This window comes from Malus sylvestris, chromosome 15 (genome assembly GCF_916048215.2).
Source record: "Malus sylvestris chromosome 15, drMalSylv7.2, whole genome shotgun sequence".
Lineage (NCBI taxonomy): Eukaryota > Viridiplantae > Streptophyta > Magnoliopsida > Rosales > Rosaceae > Malus > Malus sylvestris.
The window spans coordinates 22,546,074-22,560,948 of NC_062274.1; the positions used below are offsets into that span (position 1 = coordinate 22,546,074).

General features: G+C 38.8%; 2 protein-coding genes and 1 pseudogene across 2 annotated transcripts; all 3 read right to left on the minus strand.

Moving 5' to 3' along the window:
- Positions 1 to 1,712: 1,712 nt before the first annotated feature.
- Positions 1,713 to 7,043, minus strand: LOC126603731 (serine/threonine-protein kinase STY13-like). The gene is made up of 6 exons (XM_050270676.1): positions 6,504 to 7,043; positions 4,124 to 4,256; positions 3,387 to 3,582; positions 2,945 to 3,066; positions 2,659 to 2,814; positions 1,713 to 2,400 (listed from the first exon to the last, which is right to left on the minus strand). The coding sequence occupies exons 1-6, from the start codon at positions 6,746 to 6,748 to the stop codon at positions 2,071 to 2,073; spliced, it is 1,182 nt and encodes a 393-aa protein (XP_050126633.1). The 5' UTR covers positions 6,749 to 7,043; the 3' UTR covers positions 1,713 to 2,070.
- Positions 7,044 to 8,768: 1,725 nt separating this feature from the next.
- On the minus strand, positions 8,769 to 11,258 carry LOC126602811 (uncharacterized; annotated as a pseudogene).
- An 804-nt stretch (positions 11,259 to 12,062) lies between these two features.
- Positions 12,063 to 14,274, minus strand: LOC126601625 (homeobox-leucine zipper protein ATHB-40-like). Its single transcript, XM_050268356.1, has 3 exons — positions 14,046 to 14,274; positions 13,430 to 13,743; positions 12,063 to 12,438 (listed from the first exon to the last, which is right to left on the minus strand). Exons 1-3 carry the CDS (start codon positions 14,149 to 14,151, stop codon positions 12,211 to 12,213), a joined length of 648 nt encoding a protein of 215 aa, XP_050124313.1. The 5' UTR covers positions 14,152 to 14,274; the 3' UTR covers positions 12,063 to 12,210.
- Between the last annotated feature and the right edge of the window lie 601 nt (positions 14,275 to 14,875).

The following is a 14,875-nucleotide window of genomic DNA, read 5'->3' on the forward strand; positions in this document are numbered from 1 at the left end:
TGATGGGAAGCCTCAAGGCCTACACCTAAGGCCCCACAAAGGCACCTATTTGGGTTCATTCTACTTCTTGGACTCGGGTAATCGGAAGTATAATAGTTAGAAAACTCCGGCAATCACGAGAACAAATATGATGTGTTCAAGCATCGGTTTAGTTATTGATGGGAAGCCTCAAGGCCTACACCTAAGGCCCCACAAAGGCACCTGTTATAACTAACACGGTTTCTTGGATACATACATATATGCAACTAAAAAGCGACATCCATTTTACATCTGCCATGCTAAAGATGGCAGTGGCACGCCTGAGCACCTAAATGTTAACCTTGATTGTGAGCCTCAAGGCCTACACCTAAGGCCCCACAAAGGCACCTCTCAAAGTTAACGCTGTCCTTCTCTTTCAGCCTTGCCCGACGAGCCTTGCTCGAAGAGTCTTACCCGACGAGACTTGCCCGACAACGCCTGATAGTGAAGCAGAAGCCCGACAGCAGCCCTCAACCGGCGCCAACCTCCAGGGGAGCTGTGTGCTCGTCGGCCAGGAAACATCCCCGACGGAAATTCCTGACGCGAACACGAACACCACCATCCAGGCCAGAAGAGCAAAACAATCGAAAAGCAAGGCAAATCCACGAAACAAACCAAAACCCACCCAAAATCCCAGATCTAAGGCCCAAACAGGAGCCTGTGCTGCAATAAATTGGGGAAGTGGGTCGAAGGCTCGCTACGACACCAAGAGAAACAGGTTGCGCACTGAAGAGTGCGGGGGAAAAGTTCTGTTCAGACCAAGGAAAATGGAAGGAAGAGAGAGCAACAAGGGGAGGGGGTCGGGGTGCGGATGGAAGGGAAATGAGTGGGTTGCAGCAAGGGAGGGGAGTGGAAGCAAGAGGTGGAGAGACTAGGAGGGGGAGCTAGAGAGAGGTGGGAGGGGCTGCCGCTGGCCCTAGCCTAAGCAAGGGACCGATGGTTGGAGGTTTTCAAGGCTAGGGTTGTCACCAAGGCAGAGAGAGGAAAAATTTAAACAAAATTAGAAAACCGAAGGAAGAGAGGTTTTCAAGGTTAGGGTTGTCACCAAGTGTTAGGGACTTTCTAGTCCCAACACACACGTTTTCTGAAGTCAATTGTTGGGTCGGTTTCAAAATGGCCCCCCAATTTGGATTTTGAGTTGGATTCTTGAATTCAAAGCCACTTCTATATCTGGAACTAGGGTTAAGCCTAGAAATAGGTCATTATATTCTAGCCCATTCTAGAGCAGTAACTTGCAATTTAATCCATCCTCAACATTTTAGCATGCCACACGGTGTGTAGCCTATTAGGATAACATTCTAATTACGAATTTGACACTTCTTTTTTTTTCCGTACCATTCACAATACTCTATCTTTCTACTTCCATACAATACATACCATGCACGATACACTATCTCTCTGTTTTTATACCATACATGATATTTTATCTACCATGTTCGTATCATGCACAAACACTAAATACGTGCAAATGCTTGCGTATCTTCTTTACCTTATAAAGTCTACTTCTGAAAACATTTTGAACTCTTAAGTCATTTGGACGCCCAAAATAGGTCTTTACAAAATTCACAATGATGTGAATCATGTCATGAGTTAGTCAACATATAAGATAAGACCACTAAGCCGCCCACAAAAAAAGGGAAACAAAATCCTTATCTGAAACCCTACTTTACACCCAAAATTTGGACACCGACAAGAAAGTGAAATAATTTCATCATAACCAGCAATTCAACCATCAGAAAAGAAGAGTCACTGTGACAGATCACATTAACAATTCATTACCAAAATCTGATATTGCTTGAGAAGCAAGCCAGCTTCGGAGAAATATCCAACTGCTAAAACAACTACAAACTTCTTTTTTGTTTCTTTCAAAGCTTTGTTTCCTACTCTCCATCTAATAATATTCTACGGGGTTCCTACCACGATGTATCTGTACAGTTGCTTGTAACACAAGTTACAAGCAACAGTTCAGCTCAGAATCCCTGGCTGTGTCTACCCTAATCTCTGTACCTGTGGTTCTACTGTGTATCCTACAAAACTTTAGCAAATAACTGATCACTCCTGCACCGCTACAGGTCGACAGCAAAAGAAGAAGAAACTTGATCTGCACTTCTTTCGCCTTTTAACTTTCTTTTTCTTTTCGGACTTGTCAATCGCGTGGACTCTGGGAGGCTCTTCTTCCTTCACGTTGCTCTCTTGAGGTTCAGATTCCGGCACATTGACTGCTGGAGGTTCCAACTCAGCCGCACACAGTTGTTTGTGGTAGTTGGAAAGATGGCTTGTGATCTCCATGAACTCAGGTCGGATCTTTGGGTCGTCAGCCCAACAGGACTCCAGGAGCGGAATGAGATCTTGAGGAATGTAGTCCAGCTCTGGCCGTATTTTCTGAAAGCACGAAGGGAAGTCATCCACCAACAGTCATTTAACTTCAGAAAATAGTTTTTTCATGTTACACTCAGTCCATCCCCAGAAAAATCAAACTCAATCTCAAAAAAATTTCAATCCAAAACGTCAGCTAGCATACAATGTTGTTAGTAATCTCAGGGCAGCTCAAAATAATCAAGCACCATAAAATAGCTATTGGATAGATTTTCGGGTTTCTGTTCTATCCGTTTCTGTTTGAATGTCATTCGCAGGACTTACGTTCGCTGCTGCATATGCAACTATTATATTAGTCCGTCCGGAGAAAGGAGTTTGGTTTATTATCAGTTCCCATAGAACTATCGAGAAGCTGTACACGTCAGCCTTGTGATCGTATTCCTTCTTTGATCCTTTTGGAACTGGCTCTGTGCTGAATAGCTATTCAGATAATAAGAAAAAAAATTAGCCATATTATGAATATACATATGTGTGTGCGATTACGTGTGTGTGTGTGTATTTTGCAGTATATGCATGAATAATGAAGGAAGAACAACAAAAAAAAGTGCACCTCAGGAGCCATCCATCTGTAAGTGCCCGCCTCCGAGGTCATGGCCCCGGATATTTCTTCTCTAGCGTGGCCGAAGTCGGCCACCTTTATCATGTTCAGGTCTTCTGTAAGAAGCAGGTTGGCTGGGGAAAAAAAGAAGAGTATCAGTTAGAACTAAATTCCTCTGGTAAATGATGTTTCAACCCTAACGTTCAAGAATTAGAACTGAGATGAGTATGCAAAACCAAAAGAAAACACGATGAATTTACCAATGCATTTCTAGCAAATGTTCAAAACTAAAAATGAGTAAATGTTTTTGTGGATCAACAAATGAACTCATTTACAGTTATAACTTATAAGTGGGACATGTAGCCAAGCCAAACGCCTGATCAGTTGGTCCTCTTTTCAAAGTAAACTAAAACAACTTGAACAAAGGGGAAGTACAAGGAAAATGAAAAATAACCTGGTTTCAGGTCACGGTGGATGATGCCATTTGCATGCAAGTATTCCATAGCTCGACAGACATCCATTGCAAAACTTATTGAACACTTGAGATCAGGTGTTCCGGGGCGCCTTTCCCATAGGTACTTCTGGAGGTTACCTCCTCTCAGAAGCTCAGTAAGAATTATCATCGAAGGTTCAAAGCATGCGCCTACGAACTGTTTCAGAGCATTGACTTTTATGAGTATATGCACTAGGGGCATTGACCATGAAAATATACACATCAGAAAAATGAGTATTATAAACTGATTGAATACGTTACGCTGATATGAATCCAGATACATTTAGAGGGTGAAGGATAGTAAAACTGAAAGACAAAAACCAAAAACTTATAATCTTATTCCTTAAATGGAGCTACATCCATCATAGTTTAAATTATTTGTGCAACCAGCTTGCTGAACTTAACAGGATCGTAAATTAAATACTAATTTAGGAACAGAAGCGCAGTGATTTCATTTCCTCAGGCCACAATTTCATCTGACCTGGATATAAATTGAAGAAATATATTTCTTGAAACCAAAGGTCAATTTGCATAAGGATATTATTCTAAACCAAAACTAAGAATAGTATAGAACTCATACCAAACAAAAGAAAAGTCCCTTGCAAAAGGGAGAGTGATTTCCCAGAAATGACGAGGGTAGATAATATATTAGTATACAATGCAGGCATAAGAAGAAATAAGAGGAATGGGCATCATACCTTGACAATATTGTCATGTTTCACCTTCGAAAGCATTGATACTTCCCGATGAAACTTTTCTTGACGATCAAGACTAACATATTTTGTTTTGGGTGGCCGTATAATTTTTACAGCAACAGGCTTGGATTGGTACCTAGAAACATAATTTCGAAAGCTTCAGCAGTCTAAAATCCAGGACATAAAATTCCTCAGCATAGAACAACACATAGATTATGACTTATATACACAAAAAGAACATATGATCGATTTATTACATTTAGCATACAAGTAAGATGTCATCTCACATTAATAGATTTCACAAAATTAATCCTGCCACAAACATCTAATGTTGCCATTGATCATTAATGCTTTTCATGCATAGCAACAAAGGGATAAAGTTTCTGTAAATGACATCTACGCCGGACTGCTTGCTTGCCCAGGAATTAACCTTCAGGTATAATAAATAGGATAACTAGGAAATAAACCATGTCAATGAATCTTTGAAAAGGCCTGGACAAGGAAAAAACATCTAGATATCCTTCTTTTACATTCAGATCAACATAGGGCAACTTCACTTATATGATTCAAAATAATTACCCTGACAGCTATATTATTGTCTTTTCATGCATAAATTACAATAACCTTGCAAACACTACACTTCCCAATTCTCTTCGACCCTCTCTCATTTTCCACCTGTTCAGAAGACTTGCCCTAAACCTGTTGATTCTCCAACATGTCTTTATATCTAAATCTGATACTGTAAAGAATAATCTGGTCTCAACTGATATCACATCACCAAAGTCCAAATATCAGACTATAATTCTCTCTGTCCTTGACGTTCCTAAAACTGTTGGTTTCTTTACTAATTTTTATATCTAAACTTAAAAATCCAACGGTAATCTGGTCTCCTTAACTGATTATTACATCCTTGAAGACCACCAAGCCAAACGATGATAATCTCATGAAGAGGTAAGAAAACGTTTTTATCCTGAGAGGAGTTCAAATGTGAGAAAGAAAAATACAAAAAAGGATCTATGTTTAAACTGTTCCACTGTATATGCTCAGGTGTACCCTAGTAATCAGGTGATCCAAAGAATTAAACGAGAAAAAGTTAACGATCCAGAGGAGCAAAGGAACAATGTGGATGATCTAAATGATTAAGGGGACAATCGAACCAATGGCTTCTAGGACCCCCCCCCCCCCCCCCTCACCACCCCATCTCCCAATCCCCAGGCTACTGAAACATAAAGAGGGCAGTGCCTCCAAATTAAAACAGGGAGATTACCTGCCATATATAACCAATAATTTCCCATTTGCAACCTACCACACATAATTCCGTATCTCCCTATCTAATGTACTATCGCTAGAGTAATTCATTAAAGAACTCATCTTACATGAGACTCACTAGTCGTGACAGCCTGATGTCTTGCAGACAAATATGGGAGGACTCGCCCGCTATTGGACAATTACAACTAAACCGAACCTATCATAATGAAATTTTCTATCCATCCTAAAAATGAATAGACTCCAAATGCAGAATGTCAACATCCCATTTTGAAGCATTCACAATCGCGATCAGTCAAATCTACATTTACGAAAACTTTATCCCTTCTAAGCTTAATAATAAATGTACTCCAAAATCCTGAGTGATCAGATCGACTTTGGAGCATTTATCGAAAGCAGTTAAAGCCCGATGATCTCTCTCAATAACGATTATCATCAATGCTATACTTTATATGTGTTCTCAAAGACCGTAATAAAATCTAATAAACATTGATATAAGATTACTCCCTGAAGGAACCCTCCAGTTAAAAATTTAATGAAGATCCAAAATGATTCCACATTAACATTATAAGACAAATGTACCATGGCAGAGACTTCAACTCAAAAACCTTAGATGCACTTTCAACTTGAAAAGGGTTTATCAATTATGAGAACCACAACTCCAAGATCGCCCAGAAAGAGGAACTTGGCAGAGGTAGACTCGGCATCTGGCTCACCTGCAAAAATGAACGTTTTTTTTGAAAGGGCTCTTCCCACATTCGCTAAGCCGGAAATTTTTCAAGTTTGATCCTTTGCCAGGGATGGAAAAAGAAATCCTGATATAGATAGTGTTCAGTGAAATAAAAATCAACACTTGCCACCATAAACCCAGAAATCATCATAAACCCTCAAAAGGGTTTAACGAAAGAAAAAAAACCCCCCGATTTTGAAGACTGACACAACTCAAACACCAAAGCAAAGCACAAACACCAACTCAAACAAACCAGCACCGAAAAAAGCACCACAATTCAAGAACATACAAACAATGTGAGCAACCTAAATCAAGAAGCAAAAACCCAAGGATAAAAATAACACAAAGCAAACAGATACAGAGAAGAAAAGTGTTAATGGGACCCACAATCCCTCATAAACAATAGCTCCACGCCCTTCTCCGAGCACAGAACCAATCTTGATGCAGCTCGGGTCAATCAGAAAGCTGGGGTCGAATTTGAAGGCGGAGCTGGCCTTCCCCGCCGCAGCTCCCTTCCCCTCGCCGCCGCTTCCTGTGTTTTCAGCAGGGTCCTTCGTGTACAGGTCGATGAACACGCTTTCCTCTCCCTCCATTGGTGACACCCCCAGTACTACTTCTGCTGCTATTTGCATTTTGCTCAAAGAGAGTTGGAGAGAGAAAGGAAGCGATAAAGACAGAGTCCAAGAAAGTGGGTTTTTGGGAGAATTAAAAACCAAATTATATAGTCGAAAAATTAACACCCGAAAATCATATAAATGGAAAAATTATGTGTCCATTTAAATGCTGTGCGAGAAATGTGGGGGAAGCTTAGCAAACTTTTCCTGCATTTTTGGGCAAAAAATTAAATAATTAAATTTCGGGAGCTTCGATTCTGTACGGGGCCGTCGCGTGGGGTTGGGTTTCAGGTTGCCGCGTCGACAGGGTCCAGCCCCGTTTCTTTCTGTTTTCGGTTTCGTTGGATAAGACTTGGGGCCGGTATTTTACTCATGGAAATTTCGAGGAAAAATGGAAGTTCAGGGGTGTGCGCCAACCATATTTTAAATTTCAGAAATAATTACATACTGGCATACCATTTTGGTTTTTGGGTACGTTGTACGTGAACGAAAGCTTTGTATGTGCTCTGATTATTCTAATTTATGATTGTATGTACCACCAACGTTAATAAAAGTTTGTATGTGCCGATTTGTTACTAGTTATAGTTTGTACACGTGGTTTATGTTAATGAAAGCATTGTATTCGCCGATTATTATACCAATTTTGGTTCATACGTACGTCGAACGTGAATGAAAGTTTGTATGCGCTGATTAGTATACAAATACTGGTTCATATATACGTCGTACTTGAATGAAAGCCTTGCATGTGCTAATTAGTATTTCAATTTTGGGTCACAAATATGTCATACGTTAATGAAAATTATGTATGTGCTGGTTATTATACCAATTTTGAATCAAATGTACGTCGTATGTGAATGAATATTTGTATGCGCCCTGGTGTCATACTAATTTTTTGCCACAAGTACGTTGTTTGTGAATGGTTGGATGTTTCGGGAACATATCTTGTATTTTTGCTAGAGAACTTATTTCGGGAACAGAAATAAGTTGTATTTTCAAATAACAAATTTACCAAACCAAGGCAGTGTAGGTCAACATTATAATGTTTAGCAGGAAACCAAAATAAAAAATAAAACATATGTAGCTTACGTTGTTGCTAATATAGGTCGCATTTTTGCTAGAGAACTTTGTGTGTGAATGACTGAATGTCGTGAAAAAAGACATTAAATTTTTGTTCCAATTAAATAATTTGAGATGAACAATATTGTACTGGGAACATGTTGGGCCATGTCGTGGCTGGTATATATGAGAGGAAATTGGATGTTACCCATTACTCACAATAATAATATGGGATGATATAACTGCCACTTTACCTTTCTTTTAAATTTTGTGCAGATGGTGATATGTTTACACAGTAATACATATTGATTAGTTTAACCACTGCATGGTATGATTCCACCTACATTTGGATGTACGGATAAGATCAAATTAAGTCTGTAGGTAAATTGTTCTTCTTTGCTTTTCTTGTAAATAAAACATGGTGTGACTGGTGACATATACTGCTAGTGTTAGTCTTGTGTGGACGTGTAATTTTTGCATGACGCAATTAAAACATGCTTACTTTAGTGGTTTGGTCCTAACTGCCAACTGTTGAATCATGTAAACATATTTGTAGTTGACATTTCGTCACGCGCTCACACATGACTACACAAAAATGATGCTAACATGACTCTCTCTTCAATAACTTACACTGTCTAATTTGGGTCTTTGGAGTTGCAACTCTATGACATTATTACTTGTATCAGGTCTTATCTATCAATTTGCAGGTGTTGTATAATTAATTAGTGGTAATGGCGTTTGGGCCTAGTAGTACCTCATAAATCCATGTTTAGGACAAGAAGGAAGGGTTCGATGTGAGTGAAGAAAAGAGGGAAGATGCTGGGGTTATACTGCAAGCTTGACTAAGATTTTTTTAATCATATTAATAAAAACATTAATTAAGCAATTAGGACATTGCTAAGGAGGAACCATTTTTATAGTGAAACTAATTTCATTAGAGCAGTAAACAGATACAAAACCAAGGTACATGTAAATTGTAAAATCAGCTTGAAGCAACAGCATGTGTTGGAATTTGGGGCGGTAGTAAAGTTTGCCTTAATTTGTATGTAGTTCTATGGTTTGAAGATTTCTTTACTCGTGCATTGTTGCAAATCATCGACCCGACTGTTGACTTGTCCCCTGACTTCCTTGTGTAATTGTGGTTGCTCCGCCTCCTTGAGCGGTTGCTCCTCCTCCCCTTAGATTTGGAGTTTTGACCTTCATGAATTCATGAACAAAGGGAAGATCTTCTTCAAACCAGTAGGTAGAAGCATATGCCGCCTCAGCACTTGGAACGAACTTGCAATATTCAAGGATATTATCCAGTAACGTTTTCAGAATATATTTAACGATATACTCTTGGGAGCTGACTTGAAGTTGTTTAAACGACTCGATGAATCTTTGGAGTCTGAAATCCTCCTAATCCTCACCGCGAAGTTTCTGTATTGTGTCACCTTCTTCAGCTTCACCGAGAAGTACTTGAATGGAGTTTCTTTGTTCGTTGGTGCACCGTGTCTTGAACCAAATAATCGACAAACCAAGGTAAAATTCAGCATATCGTGAGGAGAAATAATTGTGTGATACTGACATACCGTCATGTTTTATTTGCTTCCTCTCTCTATTACAGGATGTTTGCAGCATACTTGTGATCCCACTTCGCAACTTCGTTGCGATCCCAAAGGGAAGGATGCATAGTCTAGAGCTTTATAAATCTTTCTGAGCCTGAAATCCTCCCCACTCTCGTTGGAGTGTTTCTCCATTATGACACCTTTTATATATTTGCTTGAATAGTAAGTTTCCATTAACCAATCAAACAGTTGTTCTATCAGATTTTTCCGATCGTTGGAGCCTAGTTGCTCGAACAAAAGAGTCGAGTCATGCAACTTTCTTTCACAGAAATATTTGTTTGAAACTTCGGAGAGCAAATCAGCTCGAGTAAAGAACGTAACTTTGTGAACTTGGCTTGTGAACGTTCTAATTCTGAAATCTTTCTTTCTTCCGCAAGTCTTTCAATAATCTCAACCTTTCCACCAGCTTTACGGGAGATTTTTTCAATTTTCCGTTGTTGATCAGTGGCGGATAGTAGGTTAAATCCAAAAGTTAAGAGATGAGATATTAGTTCACTAGCAGCATGGCCAGAAACTTCTGTTCTAAGGTTTGTCCCACGAGGAAGAGATGTTCGTTCATGCAGTTCCTTTTCGACAGTGTCAACCAAACGCGCTTGAATACCAAGGGGAAGTGCTTTCGTACACAGAAGCTCTGAGAATTTTCTGAGTCTGAAATCCTCCTCTCTCACCGAGGAGTATCTGATCAATTATTCTACTAACAGTACCAGAGTTTGGATGTTCTATCAACCATCTCTCATTATCCACGCTTTGTCCCTTGAACCAAACAATTGAGAAACCCAAGTAAAACTCAGCAAAACGGGATTGCCAATCCGAACTAGTTTTCTCTTCGGCTGTCTTCTGTTTATCTTTTCGTTTCTTTCTATGTTCTTCCATGCAGGGGGCAAGAACCTTATGAACATAGTCGGTATAATCTCTCGACAGCTGTGAAAATCTTCCGACTATGGCATCTTCATCATTGGTTTCGTCATAATCAGCTGTGACGTTAACAATTTAGCAATCACTTCGTGTTGTTCATTGGAATCTAGTTGAGTACTGAACCAAGAAATCAGCTCACCAAATTGCCTTTCGCGCTTGAATTTCTTTATAACTTTGAAAAGGAAAAATTCATGCTCATGGAAGGGAAGTTTCTTGAATAGCTCTGTAAATGTTCTAACTCTCAAGTCCTCCTTGCTTTCTTCGGGGAGTAGCTCGAGCACTGGAACACCCTGATAAACTAGTTTATTACGCACTTCTTCCATCTTCTGTAGCTGATCACTAGCAGATAGTTGGCTGAATCCAAAAATTTAAAGGCGCAAGAGTAGTTCAGCAGCATCGGCAACACGATCAGAAGACATTGATAAATCAACCTGAAGGCAGAATTCCAAGCCCTCAAATGCATCAACTAAATTATTTAGAAAAGTAACAAACGGGAAATTGTTTTTAAAAAACGTACCCCGTGATCTCGATCAGCTTTCGATTGTTTCTGCAGAGCGATTCACCACTCAATTCCAATACAATCCGAAGTAGTGTTCTAAATTCCAAGACCCTTCAGATTGTCGGAGGTTTTAATACATCAATAATTCCTTCATCAGCAGTGCAATGAGCCAAGTCATGGAACAACCTTCAAAAGTCAAAGTCTTTAGTCAAGTCGGTGTAGCTAGGCCAATTCAACCTGAATTAGATATTAGGCTAGAACAGGTAATACCCGCCACACATATATTATTCACTTTTTTTAGAGACGTTCGAGAGAATTTTATTGTATCACGTATAAAGTGCTCCTTTAATAGTTTGTTGGAGACGAGCTAGCAACTCTGCTACAGTTGAAAATATTTGTATCAGTATGCACTATATAGCTAAAAACACTTGGGCATCTGGTTCGACTCCACTCTTGCCCCTGACCGTAGCAAAAAAGTTTCTTCACAGTATATGGACTTTACCTTCTGAGAATACTGACTAATCATGTCCTATTGTGCCACTAATAACAGCTCGTTCTCAAGAAATTGTAGCCTTGTATTGTTTCTTTTTTAAAAGAGTGTGGCAAAGGTGTCCCATACCTCTTTCGGTGCTGTGGCTTTTCCTCCAACATATCCTCAATCTTCAATTGTGCTTCATTGTATTCTTCTAGGTTTGATGATTATATTTGTAAAAAATCATCAAAATTAGAGCTAAAATGATTTCTAAATCATGATTTTTCAGTTCTAATTGTGGAATGATTTCATACACTATGCGGCCTTTTTTTTCGTGGTGCCAAATGTTTGCCCAATGAAAGCTTTCTTGCCCGACCAACTCTCTCCATCACGTAAAGTCTTTTGACAAAACCCTAAATATTGACTAGTTTCGCCCGACCAACTGAAAATTTCGTCGGGCAAAATGACTTCACCCGACAAATTTTGGTTCATCGGGCAAAAATTTGTAGGGAAAATATTAATTTCTGGTGGTGTACTGAATACTTAGTCCACATGATCGTATAATGATTTAAATTATGCTTAACCGAGAGACGTTGAGGGCCGGGGATCAATGTAATTAAGGTTAACGATTGGCACTGATTTAAATAGAGAAGAGGGTTATTGCGCACGCCATGGATTCTTGGACAAAATAAATGATCGCATTGGTTTTTAAGGCATGCACAAGTTGTACTTATATCATATTAAAAGATTAATGAAGGTCATAAACTAAATTAATCAGCTCACTTCCAGTCGATAGGCAATTTATTATATTAATAATTAGTACATTAATTAATTTCCAAATTCCTAGTTAAGCACACTAAACACTACATAGAGGAAGATAACGATTTACATTAGCTTGTTACTATCTACAAAGTTCTAAATGGATCCAGATTCACATATACAGGTTCATCCATTCCATGCCATGAATGTAATTGTTCTGGGGCATGTAAAAAACATCATCGTACTCTTCCACCCCAAATTCTCCTAAAAATGGAGGATCAATGGCTTCCATGGAGAGCGAGGAGCTCGGACTGTTGCTGGATCCACCGTGATCGACCCGCTGCAAGAGCCGTTGGATCTCCTTCTCAGCCTCCGAGAGTTGATCCTTGAGCTTCGACATCTGCATATCAATGGTTTAAAAAGTTATGCATGAGACTATATATATTTCAAGTTGTGTGTTTATAAAACATGTACTCAATGTCAATGTGGACCAAATGTGGTCACGTGATGTTCCCCAAATGAGTCACGGCAAAGGCCCTAATGGACCAACACCAACCACCTTAAACAAGATTGTACGGACGTCCCATGAGAGCTGGAAGAAGAGTCTTTTGCTGTCTAATGAGATGGCGGCAAGATGTGGTTTGTTCATCCCCCCTCCCCACACCCCAACCCCAGAAAAAGAAAACTCTTTATGTGTTTTCTATGCCAAAATCAGAACAACTTGTATGACACGAAATATTAATGTGACAACGTATTCGTACATGCCCTACTCTCCAAACCCAACAATTCTTTGAGCCTACAGATCATGCATGTTCGTGTTGTGTGCCTATGTGGTGGCCCTGGTGCATGCACCTTGTCCTTTTAATTTTTATGTTTTCTAATTGTCCTTTCCAAGGGAAAAGAGTAAGACATAACTACGAGCCAACAACTTTGGTGTGATATTTTCTTGGAAACCCTTTCTAACAAAGTATTTACCCTTGTACTGGAAGTTTTTTAGTATAATTTTTCTCTCCTCCCTGTCACTAGTATAAAAACAAAAGTAGTGCGATATCTCAAACTACTAAATTAAACTATATATATTTAAGAAATGAAATACTGAATAGTTAAATAAAAAGAAAGAAAGCTCATCAACCCCCAAACAAAAATATAATCTACTTTTAACCCACCTTGATTGACTTACCAAGAAACCAAATGAAAACTAAAATGGTAAAATTCAAATGCTATGCTTGCTTTGAATCCTGAACAATATATAGTTGTAAATTATACTTACTATATAGTTTATAGTTCACTTTTCCTCGATTTCTTTAGAAAGTAAACTAAACCCAACAAGGTCAGTGATGCAAACAACATATGCACATAGAGAGAGAGAGAGAGAGAGAGAGATGAATTACCTCGGATTCAAGTCTACATTTCTCAGCAACAGTTATTTCATTTTCTTTCTTTAAGGTTGAGTACTCTTCCTCCAACTTCTTGTTCTTCCAACGAGCCCTACGGTTTTGGAACCAAACAGCAACTTGACGAGGATCAAGACCCAGGTCAGAAGCAAGCCTGTCTTTCTTCTCAGACTCCAGTTTGTGTTCGTTGCCAAAATTGAGCTCAAGAAGGTCTACTTGTTCAGCTGTGAGCTTCCTCTTCTTAAGCCCAACACCACCAGCTTCTCCACCTTTGCTCTTCCTGCGACGTCGTCTTGCCGGCTTTGAGGCTCCTAAGCATAATAAAAATAAAATAAAGTTAAAATATTAATTAAGGAGCAGTTTAATAACCATTTCAATGACATGTTTTGTTTTAACTATTTTTTTAAACAAAAAATTTGTTTGGTAATTGTGTTCTCAGTTTTTAGCTTTTGTAAAAATGTAAACTGATTTCAAGCCAAATTTGAAATTAAAAAAACAAAGTAGCTTTAAGAATTTGGTTTTCAGACTAAGAACTGCAATCGTTATCAAAGAACTCTCATAAACAAGAGGAAAGGAAAATTAGAAAAAGTTTGTATGCTTTTGAAGTACAAACCTTGGGGGGGTACAATTTGAGTGTAGACATCAGAGGCCGAGTACAAGTGAGAGATCAGTAGCATCTGATGATCGTCTTCAACAATTTGGTGGCTGTTGGTTGTCATGCTTCCTAATTTCCTATGGCTAGCTAGTTCTGTCACTCTCTCTGCAACTCTCTTAATTTTTCTCTACCCCTCACTCTCTCAAGAAACAAATGTGTTGAAGTTGAATGGCTTGGGATGCAACGCATGGACCTTATTTATAAGGAAAAGTTTTCTCTGTGAGTGAGTCATACATCCTTTCAAGCTTTAATTTGTTTTACAGTAAAAGGTCTTTTACAGTAATGTCCTTAACTATGTAGAAAAACATGGGGATGTGCTAGTCATGCATCACGTTGTTGGAGTTCTTTCTTCGTCACTTATGCATTAAAGGGCAAATTGGAAAAAACATACATGCAAAGCTAACCGCGTATTGGATTAAAAAATAGGAAAGAAAAAACATAATCTTTAAACCTTGGTTCCATATTCACCCTACAAACGTGAAGATGCATCTAGGTCTTGATGGCCATGATTGAATTTGATACAATAATAGTTTTTTTTTTTTTGAACAAATGGTATTATTTACATTTAAGAGGAGGGAGTGAGCTTAGTTTTACAATAGGTCAGCAATAATTTAGATCAAATTCGTCTTTGACAAAAATCAAACATAAAATCTCTTACTTGCGAGTTAAAATAAATATCACTAGAACAAAAACAGAAAATTATATACACTAAAACGCCAAATTAGGATGCTTATTTTGGTGGAAGTGTAACCCGCCTGTGACCAATGGTTGATTTAGGGTTCCTAATT